Source organism: Pezoporus occidentalis, unplaced genomic scaffold, assembly GCF_034315485.1.
Source record: "Pezoporus occidentalis ecotype Australia unplaced genomic scaffold, CSIRO_AGI_Poc_V1 ctg3, whole genome shotgun sequence".
NCBI lineage: Eukaryota > Metazoa > Chordata > Aves > Psittaciformes > Psittacidae > Pezoporus > Pezoporus occidentalis.
Window position 1 is genome coordinate 12,231,532 of NW_026914940.1, and position 24,929 is coordinate 12,256,460.

At 37.3% G+C, this 24,929-nt stretch overlaps 1 protein-coding gene across 4 annotated transcripts in view; it reads right to left on the reverse strand.

The window, feature by feature from the left end:
- COL14A1 (collagen type XIV alpha 1 chain) overlaps positions 1-24,929 on the reverse strand; it is a 116,066-nt gene that overhangs the window by 22,296 nt on the left and 68,841 nt on the right. For all 4 annotated transcript variants that reach the window (XM_062627100.1, XM_062627099.1, XM_062627101.1 and 1 more), the window contains exons 28-40: positions 23,425-23,568; positions 21,231-21,395; positions 19,697-19,735; positions 19,344-19,482; positions 16,983-17,125; positions 15,908-16,017; positions 14,417-14,575; positions 9,949-10,026; positions 9,610-9,696; positions 5,273-5,326; positions 4,785-4,880; positions 3,510-3,563; positions 2,283-2,336 (exon numbers count right to left, since the gene is read on the reverse strand). In XM_062627100.1, coding sequence (XP_062483084.1) covers positions 2,283-2,336; positions 3,510-3,563; positions 4,785-4,880; positions 5,273-5,326; positions 9,610-9,696; positions 9,949-10,026; positions 14,417-14,575; positions 15,908-16,017; positions 16,983-17,125; positions 19,344-19,482; positions 19,697-19,735; positions 21,231-21,395; positions 23,425-23,568 — 1,322 coding nt within the window. The remainder of the gene's footprint in view (positions 1-2,282; positions 2,337-3,509; positions 3,564-4,784; positions 4,881-5,272; positions 5,327-9,609; positions 9,697-9,948; positions 10,027-14,416; positions 14,576-15,907; positions 16,018-16,982; positions 17,126-19,343; positions 19,483-19,696; positions 19,736-21,230; positions 21,396-23,424; positions 23,569-24,929) is intronic.

Consider the following 24,929-nt stretch of genomic DNA (forward strand, 5'->3'; position numbering starts at 1 on the left):
ATCAGTGTGATTGGGCCATCTGTTTAATTACTTTACAGCACTGGTACCACCGTAATTAAAATATTTCAATGAACAATAAATACTAAAGAGGAAATGACAGCTAAGCTAAGAATAACACAGAAAATATCAGTTCTAGTAGTTTAATAGCTGCAAGACAGTTTGGCATCTTGGCTAAAAGGAGGAAGCCCAACAAAGGGAACATTATACAAAACAGCAATTTACTTTTCAGGAATTTTCCAGTTCTTTGCTGTTGCTGAAATTATGCCTTTAGAATTAATCCTTTCTTGAGCACTTGGCCTTCAAAGAGACTGCAGTGAAATCATTGGTTTGAATCTTCACCCATTAAAAGCAATTTTATGTTGTCATAACTTCACAGGATTCAAATGAGTTACAGCACCATGAAATTACTATAACATAATTATTTGTTGCCATAGAAATAATTACTGCTGGAAAAATATTGCATGAGGGTCACACAGAGACAGTAACAAGCTAACAGACCCAATTTTATGAGATCTAGGCTATTTATCCACCTCCTTTGATTAACACCAGAAGAAAGTGAGCACATGAACAAAGAATCCATAAAAAATGGCAATTTAGGTAATTGTGCTACATTATTACAGACAACATTGGGGTCTTCTACAGAATAAGCACTGCATGACCTTTCCAGGCTGCATCAAATGCCTTTGCTTCACTAGTCTTCCTAATAGCTTTTCTCAGAAACACCACCTCTCTGCATCAGCCTCCTGACTTCCATGTGTGAGACAACCAGATCACTTCTGAACTGCTGGCTGACATCAAGACATGGCTGTGGGTCTCCACTGCTAAATACAAAGTTGTCTACAGAACACAATAAAACCACGGAGCTTTCTTCTCCTTGAATTGTACAATGGTCCCTGTCACTCGTGATCAGGAATGCAGGAAGAGGAGGCACATACCACTCACACATACAGCATCTAGCTCCAAGTCACCTCAACCTGGCTATGACCAAGATTAGACAGCATAGTGCAAAAATCCAAATCTCCATCAGGCTTCAGGTCTTTATTAACCTGGGGTGAAGAACTGACACCAGGCATGGGGAATTTAGGGGGGGAAGTTCAAATACAGTCAAAAAGAAGACATTAAAAACATGAAAAATGAGCTACGATGCAGAAGGCATCACACCATTATACAGTAGAAAAATTAATATGTTTATCTTCGTATTTCAGCACAACTTAATTAAAAATTAGAAAACTATTGTTCTGATTAGAAGGTTATTAATCTAATGATAATATTGTGTAAAACTTTATTTTAATAAAATTACTTCATTTTCAAGATTTTAGAAAAAAAAAAATTGCCCAAAATCTACAGTAACTTCATTGGAATTACTTCTATACATAAAGTTATGCCAATGCTTAAGTTCCTAATAATAAGTTAAAATACACACTTTGCTATAGGATTACTTTTTTTACAGCAAGCTCTCAGGTTAATGCCAGAAATCTAAACAAGGTCCAGATTTCTCTGAAGTTCAGGTTACATTAACATATCCAAAAAAGGATCATGAATATGTAAAACTTGTTCAAATGAAACCGAAAAGTCATATTTAATAATAAACTGCTGCTGTAGACAGTAACCCAGTATTATGCTATCAAAAACTTTCCATCGCCTGACTAATAATGAAACAAAAATCTCCCCAAGGAGACAGGGAAAAGGACTTACAGGTTTAACTGCACACATGAATATGGATTTGTTTTTACTGATTCCTAGATGGACTGTAAGTACTTTCATTTGCTCTACCAGAAGCAGAATAAGGTTGATTAAATTTTGGTATTATTCTTTACCTTTTCCTTATCTCACCAGTTTCTACAGGCATTGTTCTACATTCAGTATTAAATTCCCTTGTAGCTGTCTCTTGTATTCATTAATTAGCTAGAAAGCAAATTTAGCTAATTGCATTAGATGGCATACTAATTATGTACCATTTAACCACCATCTAATTTTAAAGGTATTAGCAAACAGACTAATTGGCAGTGCTGGACACAAATGACAATTCCTCCTATCAAAGGCATTAAGCATCCATAGTGCATGGGTCTCAGTTACTCATCTAGTATTTCTTAACCCTGAGCTAGCAGATGGAAGGATACTCCACCCTATCTCTGACTTCTCCTCTGATTGGCACAGCCATATGGGTCTCCAGAAATGTAGAATACAAGTGACGTAAACCATAATAAATCAACCTGGGAAACATAACCATTATGGAATGGAAACTCTTAAAACAAATGTAAACCATGTTTATTTTACCTTACCCTTTGACCTTGAGCTCCATCTCTTCCAGGTGAACCTGATGCTCCTGGGACACCCTAAGCATTATAAAGGTAGAGCAAATGGTGAGATCAAGTTAACAGAATCCAACTAAACCATTTTCCAGCAAAACTGTATGACATGCTTTTGGATAAAGGGAACTAGGGAGTACAATAAAGTAGAGATTCAGTAAAGAAGTCATTTCCGTGAAATGAGAGAGGTTTAAACACACTGTTAAAGTACACAGCCTTCATACCTCACTACTGCCCTACTAAGAACACTGACAATCAAGTCAGGCTTCGTATTCCACTAAGCTGAAAAGAGCTTGATTTCCTACATTATTCCAGTGTCACGTCAGTGTAACTCCACTGCATGGCATCAATACCTTAACCTAATAATACGACTGCTATTTCTCTCTCTCTCTTGTTGCTAAAATGGAGTCTGTTACCATATTGGTTGAAGTCAGTGCAACAAAATCAAAGTGGAAATACCTGCCTGAGCAGGACTACAAGTTACACCCAGCAGTTTGCTGATGTTCAGATGAAACGTCACTCTCTGGCTCATGAGAGCTTCAGAGCAACACTCTGGGACCATTACTGCAGGGTTCACAAGGCTAACAAAACTGATTTATGATGAAAGACTGTATGAGTTCACTATCTGTTGTACCTATGAACGTGTGTGGCACTTGGTAACAACCAACAAATACTAGAGGGGTATAATTAGAGGAAGAGGAGCATCTAAAAAGGAAAGGTGCAAATGACCCTGAAGAGCAGCAATTAATTGGAATGTAATCTCCAGACTGAATACTGAACACCAAACCAAGATTCACTGACTACTACAGCTTTTTAAGATGCCAATCTTGTGAAAGATGGCATCAAAAAGATTATGTGCCTGATCTTTCTTCCTAGATAATTCCAGGAGAAATTTAATGGGTTTAAAGTGAAAACAAGCAGATTATGATTATTCAGTCTGTAAGCAGAAATCTAAAAGTAGGTATTTTTTGAGTCTGTATAGACCCTATTTCAGAGTTAAAACAGGGTCAGGAAAGTAACAATGATTTTGTCACTGCACACTAACACACCCTAAATTCCTTCTCATTCTAAACTTCCATTCAAATTTAAAGCAACAACATGCTTCTCAGCAGTTTTGAATGTGTGCCCTAAATTCACAATGATGTCAATTCAACGTTCAAACTTAGTAAGTGACAGGTTAAACAGTAACTTAGGGAATACCTGCAGGCCAGGAAAACCAAGATCTCCCTTCTCTCCCTTTTCACCTGGTGGCCCCTGCAAATTAAGAACATAGGAAACCAAATATATGATTAGTTTACTGGTTTTAATAGTTCCTTTCAGCTTCTTTAGAAAAAAAAACAAAGAAACAAGCAACCAGGATAGAAAACAGACTATTTTTCCTGCTGAAAGCAAACCTATGGACTTATTTGCAAAACGGCAAACTGAGAAGTTACAAATATAGAAAATAAAACTAATTTTAAAAGACTTCAGAATTAACCTGACAAAATTGGAGCCATTACATTATGGAAGAAAGTAGTTATTTTCTTCTCAAAGGAATCTGTTTCTCTTCAGCCATCAGAAGTGTTTCCTATAATGATGAAACTAATGGATTTCTATGGAAACTAGACATGTTTCTACAGTGCATATGCAGGACAAAGATATACTTTTCTAGATAATAAACTCATTTTAATTACAGTTTATGCAGGAAAATGATTTCTGGATGAAATAACTATTCTTATAATTATTCTGTTTTATTCCCTCATGGCAACATGGTCATGAATACACAGTTCTGGTCAACCACTTCATTATATTGTACAAGCAGTATCATATAGACAAGATAAAAAGAAGAAAGTGAATGATAATGTAGTAAATAAAAGGTTTATCAGAAAATATATATATTTGCTACCTTTCAAATATGCATCTACTACCTTTCAAGGCTTGTGTGCACCCATCTACTGGAAATACATATGAAAGAAGACTAGTTCATTACTCTAGCAATGTGTCTTTATGATGAAATACTGCAAACTCCAGATGTAATCACCACCTCTGATGATAGATTCTGTAAAGTAGTTAATGCCATTGCTTAATTTTGGCAGCTAATTTGGTTTTCTTGCTTGGGTATACCTTTCAAGTTAGAACTGATCTGCGATGAGCTATGCCACAACCAGGAAAAGATAAAATATTAACATTTTGGTTTGATGCCATGTTACAGCCCCCACTGCAGTTTTTTTTCACCTGTCTTCAGGCTTCAAGGATATCCTGGGTCATATTCAGCCTGTGATCAGTTTCCTGCAGCTAACTAAAAGTTCAGATACAAATAAAAACGGGAATGTTGTCATTGAATGCATGTCCACTGAAGGTTAAACCCAAATCTGTGATTTCACCTGAAATATTGAAATTCAGATTCTGATCAGGACACCAAAACATATTTCAGTCTAGTCTAAAATATGTCCAAAATGCGATAGGAAAGAACGCTATTGATTTTATAAGACTCACTGGAAGCCCTTGAATTGAAAGTCCACTGGGTCCCTGTGGTCCTGGAGGTCCTTGTGGTCCAGGAACACCAATTTCACCTCGAGGTCCATCTGGTCCCTAAAGAAGCACAGGACATAAGTTAAACTCTTATCATATGGACAAAGGCAGCTTCTAGTTGAAGAATTAAATAACAGCAGACTCAAAAGCATCTGAAATATGAGTTAACATTTGATTGAGAAGTTACGGTTCAATTTAAAACTGCCTGCTTCCTTTATAAAGGAAGATTTTATGCTGTGAAAGCAGCATTCTGAATTTTATATATTTTATCAAGGAACAAACAGGACAAGCAATTGTTATGAAAAGAGATCAAGGCCAAATGTCAATGGCATTTCACTGTGTTTTTTCCTCAGTGACATCAGAAACAACTTGGAATTCATTTGAAGGCTTACATGCAGCAGGATAAATAAGAACCTCTGCATCTGTCAACTGTAAAGTGCTGTACAAGGTACCTTTGGACCTGGATCACCACGATGACCTTTGGCACCTCTGACACCTGGACCACCCTGTGGAGCACAAGCACAGGATTTGCTGAAAATCAAAACTCTCAAATGAACAAAAACGAAATCCAGAGAAGCCCAAACAGTTTTTTGTTGTTCCCGAATCAGTGTTCAAGAATCAGTGAATATCCTGTCAGTATCTTTCACTGGAGCCATTAAACTGAGAACATACTTAATGTGACCATACACAGGAACAGAGTTAAACACAGATGGGACTACATTTTAGAGCCAAGAATGCACATCACGCAAGCATGAAAATAACATTGAAAGCTACAGCAGGGATAGAAATGTATACATGTGGTTACGCGTTTCTTTCCAGTTGCTAAAACCTCCTGCACATCTGTCTGTTCTTACCAAAGTCACTACATTGTTTTGATTTTCCAAGAAGGCCAACAGCATCCTGGCCTGTATCAGAAATATTGTGTCCAGCAGGGCCAGGGCAGTGATCAACCCCTGTACTCAGCACTGGTGAGGCTGCACCTCAAATCTTGTGTTCATTTCTAGCCTCTCACTACAAGAAAGATATTGAGGTGGTAGAGCAGGTCTAGAGAAGGGCAACAAAGACGGTGAAGGGTCTGGAGCACAAGTGTGATGGGGAAGAGCTGAGGGACCTGGGAGGGTTTAGTCTGGAGAAGAGAGGGCTCAGGGGGGACCTTATCGCTCTCTACAACTGCCTGAAATCAGGATGGAGTGGGGGTTGGTCTCTTCTTCCAAGTAACAAAGAATAGGATGAGAGGAAACAGCCTCAAATTATGTCAGGGGAGGTTTACATGGAATATTATGAAAAATTTATTTCCCAAAAGGGTTATCAAGCATTGGAACAGGCTGTCTAGGGAAGTGATGGGGTCACCATCCCTGGAAGTATTTAAAAGACTTGTATCACTTTGAGACATGGTTTAGTGGTGGACTTGGCAATCTGAGGGTTAACAGATGGACTTGATGATCTTAAAGGTCTTTTCCAATTTAAATGATTCTATAAGTCTATGATTCCAATGACTCAAGAATATTTTTCAGTAATATCTCTAGGTTCTACTAGACTTACCACAGTTTAATTTAGAGCTCCTCTTAGGTGCAGCAGTTGTACCTTTTGCCCACTTTTCTCTTTTTTGCTTTCTTTAGCAGTGCCTGCATCTGTTAATCGTATATTAACCAACTGTTGCTTTTTCCATTAGTATCATCAGAGATATTGGAGTTGCATATATCTGTGGATGGGTGCCATGAACGTGTTTTGTATACACAGGCTGCATGTGCTTTGTCCTCAAAGACAGCATAAATAAAGATTTTTTTTCACTTTTTTTTTTTTTTCCAAATCAATTTCCCTCTCCCCTCAATCTCCTTGCTTAACCTCTTGGGATATGAGCTTTACAGGGGTTCTGCCCTTCTTTGTACGCCAAAAGGACCTTGTACAACTAGGCGCCATAACTGAATAGCATTCTTTGGGGCTATAATAAGTACTTATATAAATAACATATTAAAAACATAAAAATAGAGAATATGCTTATTACATGCATATGTAGTATTTATGAGACTTTAAATAGGAATGTTAATAACAAAAATGTTTGGAAGTGCCAGAGTGCTCTTGCTCTTCAGTGAAGGTATCATCACATAGTCCTCATATGTAGGCTTACAGAGCAGTTTTCTGCTCTCTGTCCCAGCTCCTTTAGTCTCCTCACTTCCATCCCACAGCTCTCTGGCCATGACCCATCACATTATGGTCTGCTCCGACCCTAAAATCTCATCCCACGCTCTCCACAGAGCTGTGTTCCAGTTGCCAGTTCCCAAATTCCAGGTCATTGCATTTCTGCATTCCAGCCTAGTAGCTCCCTCTGCTCTTTTTCCTGCCTCTGCCTTTCTCCTACCTCTCTCATTAAAAATTCCTATGCAAATACTCAGCAGCATAACTGCAACTTTTTCACATTAACAAAATCACACCATTTTCTCCCATTTTCTTCTAGAAACAGTTCACATTTCTACTGAGTAAGAAAGTATACTTAAAAATAGCCTGATGCTGAGCCATTAAATCATATGTTTTAAGATTCACGCTGAATTTGGTACACTTATCCATATTTTGAACCATTCATTTTTGCTTAGTGAAAGCACAAGTTCTAGAAAGGCTTTAAGATTAAAACATCACAAAAGCCTCCCTCATTTTTCTTGTAAACTTGTTTTGGTGGTTATTCTGCAGCACTCTTAAGCTTGTGTGACTAATTTCAAACTTTTCACTTCTTTGGATTCTACTTCTAGCCAAGAATTCCTATTATGCTTTTTTCTCTTATTTTAAATAACTTCTTAATAGCCAGGGTTCTCCCCCAGAAACACTTATCAAGTCACCTCTTTATTTCTTTGTAATAGTTAAAACTATGAAGCACTGAAAGCTTTTCTTTGCGATTAAGCTTTTGCAGTCCTCCAATATTTTTCACCCCCTGCTTCACCTTCTCCAGTGCTGCAGCTCTCCTTTCAAAGCAGGGATCAGGTTTGGGCGATATCTTACTTTTACTTTGCGTGGGGGACTTCAGACAGCATGACCAAAATCTGGCAAAGATGAAGCCATAAAAACAGTATCCTGAAATGAAGACTACCAGATAATCTTAACTCTAAATGATACTGTGGCTTACCAAAATGACCCACTTCCTAAAAGAGCTTAAGAAAAATATTTCCAGAGTTACTATCCCAAACAAATGGAAGCCTTTTATTTGGTGTCCTTTTTAGTTTAGTGTCTAAAACTGGCTACACAGTAGAATCCTGATCTCTTAAACAGAAAAATCCTTGGCTTTGGGAAAAGTCACGTGACATTTTAATGACTTGGAGCAGTACTGACCAGACATAGCACATGTGACTTCCTGACTTTTGGTTGGCACAGAGATGAACACTGACATTATTCTTCTGCTCTGCTTTTTGCTAAACCTCTGACTTCTTTCCAGGGCTACACCACATAACTGTCTGGCAGAAAAGCGTCACTTAGAAGGAGCTGAGTTGCAGAATCACATACTCGCCTGCCTAAGCAGTGATTTTTCTTCTTGATTTTAAGCCTTCTCTTGCATGGCACTGTGCTACTCAAAACACTGCTAATCCTAAATGTAATAAATAGAAGTACATTATTTTACTGCTGGGTAAGATTTAGCAGTTCCTGATCTGTATGTTTTGAACTATAGTAACACACATCCTTCCAGTCAAATAATTTTAAAATATTTTTCATTTTACTGTGACATGTGGCCAAACTACTCAAATTCAGTTGCATTTTTGTGTGAAATAGCCCATTGTTTTTTTTCAGAACACAAACTGGACACCTGTATTCAGAAATGAAAACCTTAATCCATGTTTGATTTATAATCTACATTCAAATAGGAGAACAGAGTAAATTTTCCTAGTTCAAGATACACTTCTTCAGTGAATTTTCTCCTGAGTTCCTCTTCAGGCTTTTGTACTAGAGCTTGAAGAACAGTTTTTGCAGCAACACTAACCTCTGAGTTGTTAGCAGGATAAAGGTCTGCAAGGACCTTGCACATAAAATACACTTGTTCAACAACAAGCTAATTTTGTTGTTGAACGTGTATCTCAAGTAATTTGCATACTTTTAACCTTTTCAGAAACTCGTTTTCCTTTACGTTCTTCACTGGCGCTTTCCCTTCAAAACAGGCTCTGACAGCATCCAGGTTACATGCTTACAGTATGAGCAGAGAAACACCCAGTTCAGCCTTGTTCACAAGAAGGCCCCATTTCAAGCTAACTTAGCAAGCAGCTAAGTTAGGTACCTCTTCTGGGTACCCCTCTGCCTCTAGGAGGCTCTGAACAACCAGTACTTTCAATTGTACTTGCTAATAAATATTGTACCTAGGTAGGGTTTTTAAGACAGAAAAGCCTTCTTCCATCATTTATCATACAAGTAGCATTGTCATACTCCAGATCTTTAATTCATCAGAGTACTGTAAATCTCCAAGCTATATTTAATGCATGTGTGCTAGAGTAGACAGACAGTGGGTGATTTAAGTAATAATAAATGGCACTAACTAGGGCATCTACTAATACTACAGACAGATTCAAAGTCTAAAGATTACCCTAACTGCTTCAGGTCTCAATTAAACCATTGCGAATTTGACTAACTTATTGGGTGAGAAGGTTTTTTACCGCTTATTACTTTGCAACTTTGCTATGAATTGAGTGTTATCTCTTTCCCAATAGTTTAAAAACTAATTTACCATATTAGTTATACAATGACAGTATATTCACGTCTTGTAATAAAGGTGGCCACTTTTTGCTACAGTTGACTACAAACCTGAGTAAAACCTTACCGGTGGTCCAGGAGGTCCAAGAGGACCCTTACTAGCTTCTGAACAGGAACAAGCATGAGGAAGGGCAGGGCAATTTTCTTCATCTCTCTAAGGAAAGATGAAGACAGGAAGAGAATGATGTCCAAAACTTTGATTCAGAAGTTAAGAATTTTATGAATCTAAGACACGGTACTATGTGGACACCTCAAAAGCACCTACTTGATTTAGAAACAAGCATCTCAATGACTGTCAAGCAGACTTTTTTGGAAACTTTTAACCATCCTTTTCCATTTGAACATTTGTTTCAATAAAATGGGAAGTAAAAGATAAATTCTACAATTATTGAAAGAAGTTTCTTACCAAGCCCGGAAGCTCACAGCATTTGTCTCGATTGGCCCATGAGGTAGCACAAACGATGTCAAACATCTGTAACTGCAACTGTTTCAAAACAAGGGTGACGTACAAAACGACTGTTAGTTGTAAGATCAGTGCAAAATGGAGCTATCAGCAAGAAAAGCTACCTTGATTCAAGCATTCAGGTTAGACAGAAGACGAGCTTTGAGCAGGTAGCCACAAATACACAAATAACAAAAGCCATTTTTTCTACTAAACGTATGTGTTCTAACCAACTTGTCCAAACTATCAGACACTAAATGGATCGAGCAAGCTGTTCAAGGCTAAATGCTGTAGGCATTTGTTGGATTGTTCCCACCTCCTTGATTAAATTCCTAATTTTACCCAATGGTGCCTCCTGACACCTTTTTCTAGCAAAGGAGGCATTAAGAGTAAGGCGAAAGAGAGCTCAGCTTCTCAAAACTGTAATTCCTCTTAACCCAGTGGTCTGGTGCTCAGCTTTTATCTGGGACAACGTCTCTGTAGTGCATTACTTACACTGGAGCTGAGCCACAAATAATATTTATCATTTTCACTAGTTTTATTTTACTTTAGAATGTGCCCTCTCTTACCCATATTATCCCCAGGCGATAGTTTAAGGATGGTGAAAAGCTTGCTCAACACATGACAACATTGGGCAGAAAATTCCCATCACAGGTCTGGGAACATGGTTTGGGCAAGAATTTAATCTACAAGAACACACACATTTGGTAAAAATAATGGCTGCTAGGTACTCAGAAACAATATACTGAATAGGACTCAGTGGTAAAACCACTTGTCTCCTTTACAGCCTTGAACTGAACAAAGAGGTCTAGAGACATGAAGCTTTCTTCTGTTACTATTTCTACTCTTTTTCCATGCCTTATTTATGTGCATATTGAACAGAGAGGGAAATGGAACAGAACATCCCATTAAATTAACCCCACATGTTAAAAAAATTGAGGAACTGCTAGAGATAGAACTCTCTTTGGGTATGCTCCCATTATTATTTTCAGTGGCATCATTCTAACACTAGGACAAAGGAATGAATTTTCTTAAAACTTCATTGCTTCTAAAGCTGTTAAAATGAACTACATACGTGCACCTTCAGCTTTGCCTCATTTTTTCCCTACATACAGGCAACTGTTACATTTTAAATGAATACTTTCATATATATTCTTCTTAGCTGCCAGCAGATTCACTGGTTTGTAGATATACTGTACTACAGATGCTGATGCACATGAGCTGTATCCATATTAAACAGCTTAGGCAGCTGAAGTGCAGCATGAAGGCAACTTTTGGCCCCTTGGTTTGCCTCCACAAAGGTCTATCCTGAGTTCAGCAAGTCTGTGTCTCTTACTGTGTCAAATGCAGGCTGGCTCCACGTGGAGCTGCTTAGATGCCTCTTTACTACACATCCCAAAGGTACTAATTCTGGAAGGACCAATTAGCTGGAGCACAGGGTATTTGAACACGCATGAGCATAATGCTCTGTGACTCAGAACGCCTCTGGGCATTTGCATGATGCTACACTTAAGCAAACAAGACATCCCAGGAAAGGTTGTGCAGAAGGAAACTTGAGTTCAGAAGTAAGTTGTATTGCCAGTTTTTTCCATAACCCAGTTTGTCCCAAGCTATTCTGTTATCCTGAACAACAGAAGGTTAACAGTAATGGCTAAAATTATGCAGTCCTACATAGGCGTATATATGCATCCATTTTTCTGGATTAGGCAACCTAGAGAACCATAGTGACAAAGCTTGTTAGTGTAAAATACAGGGCAAATAGGCATTCTCTGAATTGCTGTATTCACCATCCAAATGTTGAATGACTCAGTATTCTTATGTTACTATGTGGGTTGCTCTGACTCAAGCTAAATAACTAAACAAAGCTTTCTTTGCTACCGTTAAACATTTATTCATAATTCCCTGTATTCATAGTGATTTTGCTTTCTAAGTATCCAGCCCTGCAGCAGAACCAATAAGATGGAAAAGTCTGCCTGTCCTCTGATCAGGCTACAGTTCTGCAAAGATTTCTCAAGAGCAAACCACATTAGACATTACTTTTTTAATAGTACATGGACTTAAACAAGTTAAATTTAAATGAAAAAGAAACTTCAGTAAAAAGAAGGTTTGTGAATTGTAAATAAGCAATGTTTTAAAGCTTGACCTTTCATTATATCCTACTGAAGGAATAAAGAACATTAGTTGCTGCATGTCACAGTCAGGTTTCATTGCTCTAGCTGGCTGGAGTGCCCAATCCAGAGACACCGCACTATTAAAGGGATGTTAAAGGGCACAGCACCTTCAGCCTAATCCTCTTTTTATCTTATCTATCTCTGTTTCTGCCTGCTCATTGAACTGTTGAACACCATACACATCGATTGGGAAAAAAAACAAACTCTGATACAATTATATTCCCAGAAACTAAAATGTTTTGCAAAATTCAAGCGATTGCACTGGGTTCTGACAATGTTAAACTCTTCCATGTGAATTCAGAACAAAACATCCACAATTTTGTTCCAAAATAATCGCCTGCCTGTTTCTATTTTAGGTAATAAGGATCTCTAATACTAAGATTAAAGTAGTCCATGAAAATACAGCTAATGAGAAAAGACCTTTACAGAGCTATCAACAAATTCCAATTTTCATATAAATTCAAAACAATTTTTCAAAATGTTCTGCAAAAAGGAATTTTTGCTGTTTCGTGCCTTTATGAGCCTCTTAAAGCTATGAGGAGACTGTCATGGACTAAATCCCAGAATTCTATTTCGCACAGTGGCACAAGTGATATGTAATGAAGCACAAGGGTGTAAGTCATACTCCTATCATACAGTCTACTATTTACCAGTGACTTTCAGACCACGGATTTCCTGCCCCAGATTTAACAACCAATATTTCCCTTTTATTCATTTATCCAGGCTTTCCTACAATCCATATAAGTATTTAGTACCCATAAAATCCTGTGACTAGAAGCTGCACTGATCTATCTACCTCTTGTGAGAAGAATCTCTAGCTTGCCTCCTACCAGCTTCCTTTGATGTCCTCTAATTTTTGGAACAGAAGAAACCAAGTCATTCATGCTTAAATGTGACTATGCACACAAGTTCCACTCAATAGGAAAAAAATGAGCAGAATGGAAACTTTAAAGAATGGCATTTGGGCGCTTTCTTGACTTGCTTGTGATTTGGTATATGTGGCAGTACTCGAAGGCAGCGAAGCAGTACTATGGGGCAAAGGATTTTCATGTTCAGCTACACATTAGTAGTCTTACGTCAATTTCACAGTTCATTTGAACAAGACCAAATTTTTCAGTGAGTGGGCAGTCCGACTTATCTTTTATAGATTCCTGGGTTCTAACAAAAGACACCATGTCTTTCCACTTCTTTACAAAGCCTTCTCTAATTCCAAGATTTCCTAAGCCTGCCTTTTTCTGTTTCTGTTGGAATGTGACTACAAAGGTTTCTCTGTGTAATTGTCTTTACAGGCTTCATATAATTATTATCCATAAGTTTGAGCCCTCAAGGCTCTATTTTTTGTACACAGAGATATATTCTGAGGGCTTATTTATTACTAAACCGGAATATTTCCATATAGTAACAAATAAATACAATTTTGAAACCTCATTCCCATTCCAATCAAGCCTTCAGTTCAAGGTTCACATTCTTTGGCAACCTCATTCTAGGGTCAAGAAAGTTCAAAGAAAATTAGCAAACCATACTACATGGCAAAGAAACCTTGATAAGATCATCACCAGCCTGGAAATTCTTCTTGAACAACTAAGTCTATGTGAAAAATCCAAACAAACTTTCTTAATGACAACGGAAACAAAATCAAAAGGCTCCCATAGGTTGCCATGCAAACAGGATGATCAATTACTGCTTCTAGGAAAATAATTTTAGAGGAATGAAAGTATACTTAATCTTGGGGAAGATCTTTCATATTTAAAATATTTTAGAATATAAAAAGAAGTAGATATACTAAGAGAGAGGCTTTGCAGATCATCTGTGTCAATCTAGTTCAATTATTTAATAAACAGACAGTGACCTAGAAGGCAAACTTTGTTAGAGTAACAGGGAATGAATAAGAGACATGTGGAACAATTCTCACTCAAACCAAAGTTTAAATGATTCCAGGCAAGGCAGCTATACATTGTATTACTCTATGTAATGAAGTTTTGAACACAAGCAATATCTGAATGTATTGACTGTGTTCATATATGCGTTCGAGAATAACATTTGAACAATGATGATCTAGTGATTTCCTTTTAAAATAATCAAAAACAGATTTTACCCAAGTTGAGAACTACTACAGGCTTTTGCAGAATTTCTGAAATGCTGGAGCTTTGCTGTTTCAAATACAAGTTCACTGTGCTTCAACTTCAAACTAACTGCAAAGATCCCAAACTTGTTTTTAGGATATTTTAGATGGTTTGAAGAGTCGTTCTTGTTCTACTCACCGGTGCAGAGTTGTCTCTTGGTCCTCTGGATCTGACCATTCTCCCAAGCACTTCTATGCCATCAGAACTAATATTTCCTGCTGCATTAATGGTCTTCTCTCCCACTTCCTTGCAGTCAATAATTATTTTGGCTGTAGTCTTGCTGATAACAACATGCAACTAAGCAAAAGAAAAGATGCTTTAACATACAAAGGAGCATATAGGATACATTAAATTCCTGGGGAAAATGGGGGAGGGGGAAGGGACATTTTTGAAATAAGTTCCAAATTCCATGTTTGCCAATAAAACTCAGAAAATAATCCATAGCAAGTCATCCAGATGACCTCTAGAGGTCTCTTTCAACCTGAATTATTCTATGACTCTAACCTTTTAATGAGTGTAGTTAATTTTTCTGTTCATGGAACATCTGTATACAAAGCAACACCTCACATATTTTTTCCAGCAAGAAAATAATTTATCCTTCACAAAAAACCTATACAATTTCATATACCGCCCAGCTCCCAAAGAGCCCTTGACTTATGTGGTCAGTAATAATTCCCAGGCCTTGTATGATCCTACTATATAACATAGGATTTCATCAATGCATCTTTTCTAGCCACTTGCAAAAGCCAAAACTAAGCAATAAAATTTATTCTGCAAATTATGCATTAACCACACAGCAAAATCTTTCACCACGGAGCTTTTATACTGAAAGAAACCAATTCACATCAAACACAGTGCAGAAAAACAGAGAGGAGCAACAGAGTTACTTCCTAAAGCCTTCACTCGCACTCTCTTGTCCATATATTCCTCCAAAGCACAAACTAAGAGAGTCAGAATCAGCCCTGACCTACTCTCCCTTTCTTGGCCTGTCAATTCAGAAGGAAGTACGGAAAAGTTAAGCTCTGTAAATGTCATCCCTCAACCCACTGTCTCCTTTTTTTTTTTTTTTTGTTTAGGTAAGATACAAACATCAGGAATAAAAGTGAACAACAAATCACCTTCTGCAACAAGTATGGGCTATAATCCCAGCACTACTTCATCTACTTTAAGGAAGAATGTGTAAAAGTTCTCTAAGAGCCAAGAAAAGTTCGACATGGCATAGCCCTTGAAATATGTTTTAAGATAACAATTCTGGTCAAAAAAAAGATAATTTTTTTTTGCTGGACATTTTCATTCCATTATAAGTGACATTTCTAATCCAAGCCTTAAAAGGAAAAGCAAATTTATTTCCAAATTACTTTTCAAGGCAAGTATTTTTTATCAAGTCTAAAGTACAGGCACAAAGCACAAGATGAACATTGATCACATCAGCTTCATCAGAGAAACTATGACTTGTTTAATGTTAATTCAATATTGCAAAGAAATTTGGACAATCTGGTAGATGATTATGAATATGCAAAATACATTTCTTTTGGCAGTGGTTGACCACATGAAAGAAGATTTTTAAGCATGAAAAACTCCTAAACCTTTATTCAGAGTGCTCTTTTTGTGATTGTTACCATTACTAACCTTATGAAAACTCCCATAAAATATCTTCCTTATTTCAGGACCTTCAAAAGTCACAGTTTGAAAATCTCCTTTGTAGTCATAGTTGAAGAAAGTCAGAGTTTTACCACCATCTGTGTGTGAATAAAAATAAGGGCTCTGTGTTAGACAAAGGAAAAGCCTGTACATTATTTGAAAGGGTCAATTTTGTGTTTAATGAAGACAATCAAAGATGTCATATCAAATTGTATCAAATCTATCAAATAGTAAAACACATTCGTAAGTGGTATATTGACCTGAGAGTAACAAGCTATCCCAGAGAAATGCTCTTTCCTGGTTTGACAGGAAGGTTGGACCAATAGTTGGGAGTCTACTTCACCCCTGTCTACCTGATCCTACTCTCCCACTAGTTCTCCATGGGATTTGGACAGGAAAAGCACGCATGGATCCTCAAGCTAGCTAAGTGCCTAGTTCCCACTTATTTAAAAGTGACATACCTAAAAAATTCTAGGAAAGATAGAAAGATGAGTACTAATACACTTCTTTTAAAATTGGCAGCCATGAAGAACAGCTATCTTAGAATCTACATCTTCTCAACTCTAAATATGGAAACCTTCTAAATCATAATCCTTATTTTACAGTTGTAGAAGTCAAATCAGATAGAAATGAAGAGTCATCAAGAGCTCAAGTCTCTAGCTCTGCTATCCACCAGACTGCATTGCCTCTGCATATACAATCAGGTCAGTACCACTGGTGTATATCAGAATAGATTCTACTAGAACCAGATTGACATCAGCAGAAATTTTAAAAGCAAATTAGTACCTCCCTTACATCATTTTACATCTGTTACAGCTCTTTGGATTTCAGTATCATTCCTCCCAGTTGAGAGCACTGTACTCAAACTTTGACTCTAACTCCAAATTAAACTCAGCTAAATTGAATCCAAAAAACATCCACTGTAAACCATCACTATCCAGATTCAGGTAGTTGCTCTGGCAGCAGATTAAAACAGTGGAAAATACAAAGAATAATATTAGAGACAGAATGAATAAGTCATGCAGCTGAAGACAAAGTCACTGATAAAACATAAAATACCTACTATCTAAAATAACTCCAACCAGTGGCTCATATCCTTCATTTAAAATCTCCCAAAGAGCAAATGGCTCCTGAGGCGTGTCAGGGAGTATGCGAAAGAGAAACGTAATGGTGTAATCAGAAGGGAGACCTTCAGGATGCAAATACCTGTAAGAGAAGTAATGTCTTTTAAACTGAAACAAACATTAAATCTGATGATTTACTCACCAGATATTCACTCAAGATGCTTTCTACTACTCTGTAAATTTCTTTGAAAATCAAGACCTAAGCGGTATGAAAAAGTGTTTGCAAAATCTACTCAACTTGATCAGTATCGAAAGAATTCTCATGAACAAAGGAGATTTTTCCTCCTGAAATTTACAAAATTGCCCTTAACTATTAATTTTTTTAAAAAATTGCAGATCAGATCAGAGTTCCATTTGAAATAAAGCTGAAATTAATTATACTAAAAGCTTTTAAAAAACAGTTGCCACTTGCAAGACGCTTTGCTATTTTCGGGTTTGACAGACAATGAAAACAGAAGTTGCTCGGAAGACCAGTCTCAATAGACATGTCCTTTGTCATTAAACCATCACTGATGGATTAAAATTAGGAGTGATAGAGACTGTAACAGGAAGCTTTCTATATAATAGGGAATGTAATTTGTACATTTCAAAGTTAATATAGAAGAAAGTGAAGACAAAACAGATCACACAATTCAGAAACATAATTTACAATTTTTTCCAAAGACAGGAAGTTTATGACATAAAAGAGGCATGCTATTTTATGCCATTTCCTAAAATTTGTCATTTAGTACTTGCAGTTTAATTTAACCTTTCATTGTTAAAACCCAAAGTAGGCGATATGGATGAGGGCCTGAAATGACTGACTAGCCTGATTCCTTAAAATTATGGTAAAGGGATCTGAAAGAAGCCTGAAGTGGTTATTTAATCAATTTCTTTTCCTCCCAGATATGATCCATTCCTTCCAAACTATTTCTGGCACATATAAAATACACAGACATGAATCATGCGAGCAAATGAGTTAAATGTGATATATAAGCAATATATTCTGCACAGAATCTGTAGATGATCAAATGTGATATTAGACTGCACATTTCCCATTGAGAAGAGAGGGAACTCAGTAAGTGTAAGAAAAAAGGCATACAGTATATCCATTGTAAAAAGAATGAAAGAAAAGTCAATAAGCCGGGTGGGACAAACACAGAGGATAACATTAATGACATTCAGTGCACAGATGTGATGACAAAAACAAGCACTATTATTCAGACATACCTGTAGATCATTAAGAGAAAGGTGTTCTCTGAACCATGAAAGGAAGTAAAAGCCTAATGAAGCAGTAAGATTGGGCTGGGGTGGCAACTAGAAAAGACATGTAAATGCAGCAGATCCAGTTAGAAAGAAGCAGAAAGGGAAAAAGAAGTGAGAAACGTTAATCCTTGGAAATTCCAGCCCATCTAGACCCAGGAGGAAACTAAATGCGGAGAATGTGAAACAGGTCCAAGTACAGCCTCATCTGGGACATGACATGATAATCACACAAAAAAGACTAAAATCTAATATAAGCCTTAAAAGTAATTTCTTTCTTTCTTATTTATCTCAGCTAAAGAATACTTTTTGTTGTATCTTCCCATATTTAATCCTTCAGGGCCACTACTTCTCTCTGGTGCCACTTACTACAAAGTGGGGGACTGGACTGAAAGGGACCAAACACAGCATACACACTGTTCATAGAAGAAATGGATAATTTCTATCACTTCCTCTCTGAGGAATGGCTGTAAAAGTTCAAAGGGAGGTTTCTTCATCACCCCCTCCATTTCTCTCCCAGGACACAGCCTTTGTAACTGAACTATGTCCTGCCTACCAGGAAGGTACTAGATCAGGCTCACACAGACTCATTTCAGCATAAGGAGATAATCTTCCTCTACAATCAATGAATGGACATAGACTGAAGTAAAAGTGACCTGCTAAAGCAGGTTCTTGCTCTGACCCCTGCTTCAAAGACATTCTGAACTCTCTCAGACTTCAACCTGCATTCCAGAGGCACCTTTCACAAAGTACTACATGCTGGAATCTGCCCAGACACATGCCTGCATGAAATTCCTAGGTGCTAAACTGGCACAAGCCTGAAACTGGCTCATGTGGGAAACCGGAAAGAGCCAGTGGGCTTACTTAGTGTTACCCACAACTGCTATTTTTGAATGAAACTGACTGAAGACTCAGGACACCAAACACTCTGGCATCTCTGCTCTTCTGACATGAAAATATTGGTCCCTGAAATGAATACTTGCCTGCACTGGACAATTATTCTCATGTGTTTTATGAATATGATTCTATGATTCTAATATATATACATTAATACATACTTGGTAGGCTGGGATACCAGGGCATCCTTGTGCAGTCTGTAACATGGGTAAACATTAAATGTACCAGGTTCCATTGAAACCCCTTCCACAGCTGAAAACTCCTTTTCAACCAAACCAAACATTTCCATCATTTTAAATCCTGGAAGGTATCAAAATATACACTCTATTAATTTAAATTAATGCTGCATTAGAGGAAATAAAAAAAGAGGAAAAATCCAGTTGCATCAGATTCATTTAACATCTGTTTAACAGCTGGTTTTGAAAAGGGAAATTTATTGCCTAATATTGTGAAAATTAGGTAATGAAAATTATTCCATAAATCAGGAACAAATATGAACACAAAAATACTGTACCTGCAAAATTGTTGCCATCTTTAATTACCAATGGGCAGGCTGGAAAAGAAGTAAAGATATATTTAAGGATACAAGAGACGTCCAACTGGGTCAGAGCAATGATCCAGTCAGCCCAGTACTCTATCCCCAGCAATATCAAAAGGAGATGATGTTTAGGAAGGGCATGCAAACCTGACCACTCCCTACTCCATTCAGTTGATGCTCCTCAGGATCCACAAGGGTTATAGCAAAGATATTAAAGGGTACATCGCTATGTGTTCCACATTGTATTATCTTATGGATCTGTTGTCCATGAATTTGTCTAATCGTTCTATGAACCTGCCTTCATAATCTCTTGTGACAACAAATTCACTGTCTGCTGCATAAAACCCCCATTTTTTTATACTGGGTTTTAACCTAGTTCTCAGCATATGACCTTTTCCAACCTAACTCCATCTCAATTTCAATTACTTTAGGTGGCATTCTCTGCCACAATAGCTTTTTCATGAGCAACAGAGACCAGAATTCCACACAGTCCTTAATATGTGTGCACACATTTTAAATAGCTGTAAATCTGGTTTATATTTTTCTTGTGGCTGAGAAGAAAGCACACTAATCTCTTCCAGGAAAGGTGCCCTGGGAAATCAATAAACCAAGAGGCAAGGTGTCAAATATGGCACCCCAGGATACTTATATTTAGAGATCACTTTTGGAGTACAAGAACAAGTAACCAATAAATGCTACTGTTGAGTAGCATTCTCAATGTTCAACATTCTCTCTACTATTTAAAGTAGAGCTTATGGTCAAACCCAAAGAATTACTGGGACACAAACAACATATTTGTGTTCACCAGCTTTGATAACTCACAGTCTCATGATAACTTGCAGTATTAGGCATGAGAACTCTTTATAATCACAAATGATTTACATAAGCTACACACTGTCTATGTCCTACCTGATATATAAGGAAACATACTGAGGGCAAACACCTAAAGGCAAGGGAATTATTGACCTCTAACCATTAGGTGTTGCTCCAGAATGTCTTTCATTTTTGTAAAAAGCTTTAAGTTTGGTGTTTTCAGAGATTTCAAAGAGTTTGGATACGGTTTATGCTTTTGCTTAGGCTACAACTCTTCTACTTTCTCTGGTAATAGAAACATTATTAGTTCTCCATTAATAAATTAACAATGTGATTTGAGTAATAATGAATGTAGCCAACTGTATTCTTACAGATGGTTGAAGTAGTCTAGAAAATAAAATATAACAATTAAATTTTTATTGCTATATTTTGAACCATTAGCAAAGTTTCATATCTAAAATAATTTTTTTTCAACCAATGGCTGTATTCCTGATTTGTAGCAAACAACCATTAATTGTTTTGATATCCAAAAGCCTTCATTTCCTTAAACTTTTATGGAAATAACAGTAGAGTTATATTATCTGCAGTAAATTATTTTAAAAGGATCAAAAATACCTTTTAATAGAAAATTAATAGTTACAAACAACCCAATAATTAGCACTTATTTTAGAAGCAAGTATAAGTCAAAATGGCTAACTTGCTGATGCAGTTTCACAAACGAAAGTGACCAGCTCATCTTCAATCTTTGTAAAGGCATCAAAGTCATCCACAAAGAAGACATGTCTTTCACTGGGTTTGCTGCCAATATTAACTAACTCTGAATAATCAGCATCAGCTATTCCAATGGCGAAAAAGGTGAAACCTGTAAACCAAAAAAGAGCAGTCTTGTGAGTCATTCACTTATAGAGTGGAAGTACAATATGAATACAACTGTATTTGCACTGGCTCCCTTCCTGATTAAATACAAAGGTGGAAATTTTATTATTATTATTACAAATTCCTGCATCTATTTAATCTAAAATAAATGTAATACATTCTCTGTGAGGTATTTCTTTTGGCTATTTATGCTTAATGAGTTAGTAAGTTCAAGCTTGAGTGTTTTCTTGAAGACATACGACTATTCAGTAGTTTAAAGTTTTAGTGTATGTTCAAATGTTTTTCTAATTTAATGCTATATTGTATTACACACAAAAATATCCATGTGTCAAGTATATCATAAATACAAAGCACAGAAATTAATTTCATATAGGTCTTTTATGGATTTTGTTCACTGGCAGATATTAATCAGAGTTTTCAAGCCACTGCTGTCTCATGAGTGAACAACAAAATCAATGCATTCTCATTTCATCAGTGACTTAACTGCACTGGTTGAATATGCTCTATATATTCTACATTAATATATTTTGAAATTTGACCCTGACTTCAAAGATTTTGGTGAAAAAGAAATTGTATCCCATATGTTTGAGGAGCAGCGAACTAGCTAGAAGTTTTTCAACACTTTCTTTCCACAACAGATAAAGAAAAAAACTTGTCTACATGAGGCTGAATATTGTTAATGATATTGTATTCTTGTACGGCTCACTCCCAGATTTACTCCAGTCAAGCAACACTGTCTTCAAGTCTGAATAAAGCCCAGGGGCATTCATCACCCTCTGCCGAGCTTTTAGCTTAACAAAACTTTGACTTGCATATTTATAAAAATATGACTTGCGTATTTATAAAAATATGACTTGCATATTTATAGAAATATCATCAATATTTCATCCAAGATCAGCACCTCATCATCCCAGTCTCAATCACAGATGTGAGCCAGCACCTGCTTCAACCTACCAGCAGCCTAAACATACAGCATGCACAAAAGGAAATGAGAGAGAGGAAGTAATTTGTTCAAGATGGCACATCCCAGTCAGCAACTGAACCCCCACTGTATGCCTTCTCCTTTCAAGCTTGTTGCCAATCTAATAGTTAAATAGGCAACTGTAAGACTTACCTGCCTGTTGAACGGCTATTTTTGTTTTTGTAGTCAGACATATTCTCCAATTTATTCACAACCACAGGGTTTTCTTGATTGCTACTTAAAAGAAGTTATGCATGCCCTACTATTTTGTGATGTGATTTTACTTTAAAGGCACTGCACCCAGCATCTAGTGGTAATACAAGCAGGCAGCCAAGATCAACGATTGAACTGGGTTTCAGGAATCACCAATATACACTGGTAACTTCCTAGCTGCCAAAGTCTAAAGGCAAATAAAAGAGCACAAATCTAATTTGTTGTTAAATCTCCTCACATTGAAAGGATGACATCTTTTCCTCTTCCATCCTTTAATTTTGTTCCATGTGGCACACTGTGGCCTTTGGATTTTGATACAAACCTCAGTATGAGACATTTCTACAACCAACCTAGTTTTTATACTTAGACTCACAACACTGTGTGGCTGCTTAAACCTCTAGAACTGGTGCTTTAAAAAGAAATTCCTAGAGGTAATTAGTGCAACATGAGAGCAGATCAGAACCAGTAAAAGAACATATGAAAGAATTTTCAAAGGATATCTTGTATAGAGAATACAACAGTCCAGTTTGCTGGTAACCACAAGGCTACATTTCATAGACATCAGTCCAGACTCTCAGGATCATGTCCCCTAAATTATTCATCATGGGAACAGTTCCATTGACTACTACATTTAGCACCGCCACCAAAATAAAAATAATTGCATTAATCACACACAAATCTAGACTCTAACCATATCCTAGCGAGATTCTTTCTCTGTTTTTTTTTTAAACTGGAAATCTTCATGGAGCAAAAGTTACCCTTATCTAATACCCATACTTACATAGTTATAAATAAAGAGAAAAAGGAAGACGTGAATAGTTCTTAAAACTGCACATTTTACCATCTAGTTGCATTTCCCTGGAGACCTTGTTCACATCATCCTGTGATCGCCCATCAGTAATGACAACCAAAACCTTTGGAATGCCTCTTCTCATGCCTGCCTTTCCAGTAAACAAGATTTCTCTTGCATGCTTAATGGCTTTCCCTGAAACAGAAAAAAATTGACAGCATACTTTCACTGTGACATAAACCCAGTTTCTATTGGCTTCTCATATCATGTGGTAGGCATCAATAAAGAGAGAAATCTGTTGGGTCCCGAGTAGTCTGTAAATTGGTGCATTCTGTAATTACTAAAATAGAGATTTAGAAAAGTTTAATTTTTACCCTAACCTTTGAAAATCTAATTGTTTCAGGCCTCTGTTTCTCAGTCCAGAAGGTGAAGATCAAGAACATGGCATGTGTGGGTGCCCTGGTTTTGGTTGGGATACAGTTAATTTTCTTCCTATTAGCTGATACAGTGCTGTGTTTTGGATTTAGTGTGAGAACTATGTTCATAGGACACTGGTGTTTCAGTTGTTGCTAAGAAGCACTTACCCTGGGCAAGGACTTTTCAGTCTCTCATGATCTGCCAGTGAGGAGGGGTATAAGAGGGAGCAGAGCCATGACAGCTGACCTGAACTAGCCAAAGGGAATTCCACACCACAGCATCATCCCCAGTATATAAACTGGGAGATGTTACCCGGAGGGACCAATCACTGCTTGGGGACAGGATGTGTATCGGTCAGTGTGTGGTGAGAAATTGTATTGTGCATCACTTGCTTTTCTTGGGATTTGTTCTTCTCTCATGTTATCTGCCTTTTTTATTACTTATTATTATTATTATTATTATATTTTTACTTTATTTCAATTATCAAACTATTCTTATCTCAGCCCACAGGTTTTACCATTCTCCAATTCTCTTCCCCATCCCACCAAGGTGGGGGGAGTGAGTGAGCGGCTGCGTGGTACGTAATTGCCCACTTGGGTTAAACCATGACAGTGGCAAAGGGTATTCTGTGCAGGTTAAAGCTACAAAAACTTCCCTTTCTGAATTGTAGGGTTCAGTCCAGGTACAACTGAAGGTGCCATTGTAGCATTTTCTTGAGTAAACAGTTTCCAACTAAATCAGGTTTTAACCCTTTCAGCACTCATCTTTGACTTCTTCACATCAGGGAGCTAATTTAAGGGATTAACTACAATGCAGCTACACTCAGTTAACAGACATCTTTCCCGAGCATAGTCTTGAGCATACCACTGAGGCTTAACTCTCCTGGCTTATAACCAAACAGACCCTCCACTCTGGCCACTTTTCTGCATGCTCTGCAAGCTCCATCCCACTTTTTCCACTTGCCAAGCTGATTTTGTACTAATCCACGTTCTACCTTCCACAACCCACAAAGTCATTCCCTTCTGCCTAGCTGCCTCTCTCCCTTCCTCCCTGACCCTTGACAGCCCTGTTGGTCAGAGGGTGAATACCCAGCAGTAGAGAGTGAAGGGTGCAAACTGCAGATTACAAAGATTTGTTTG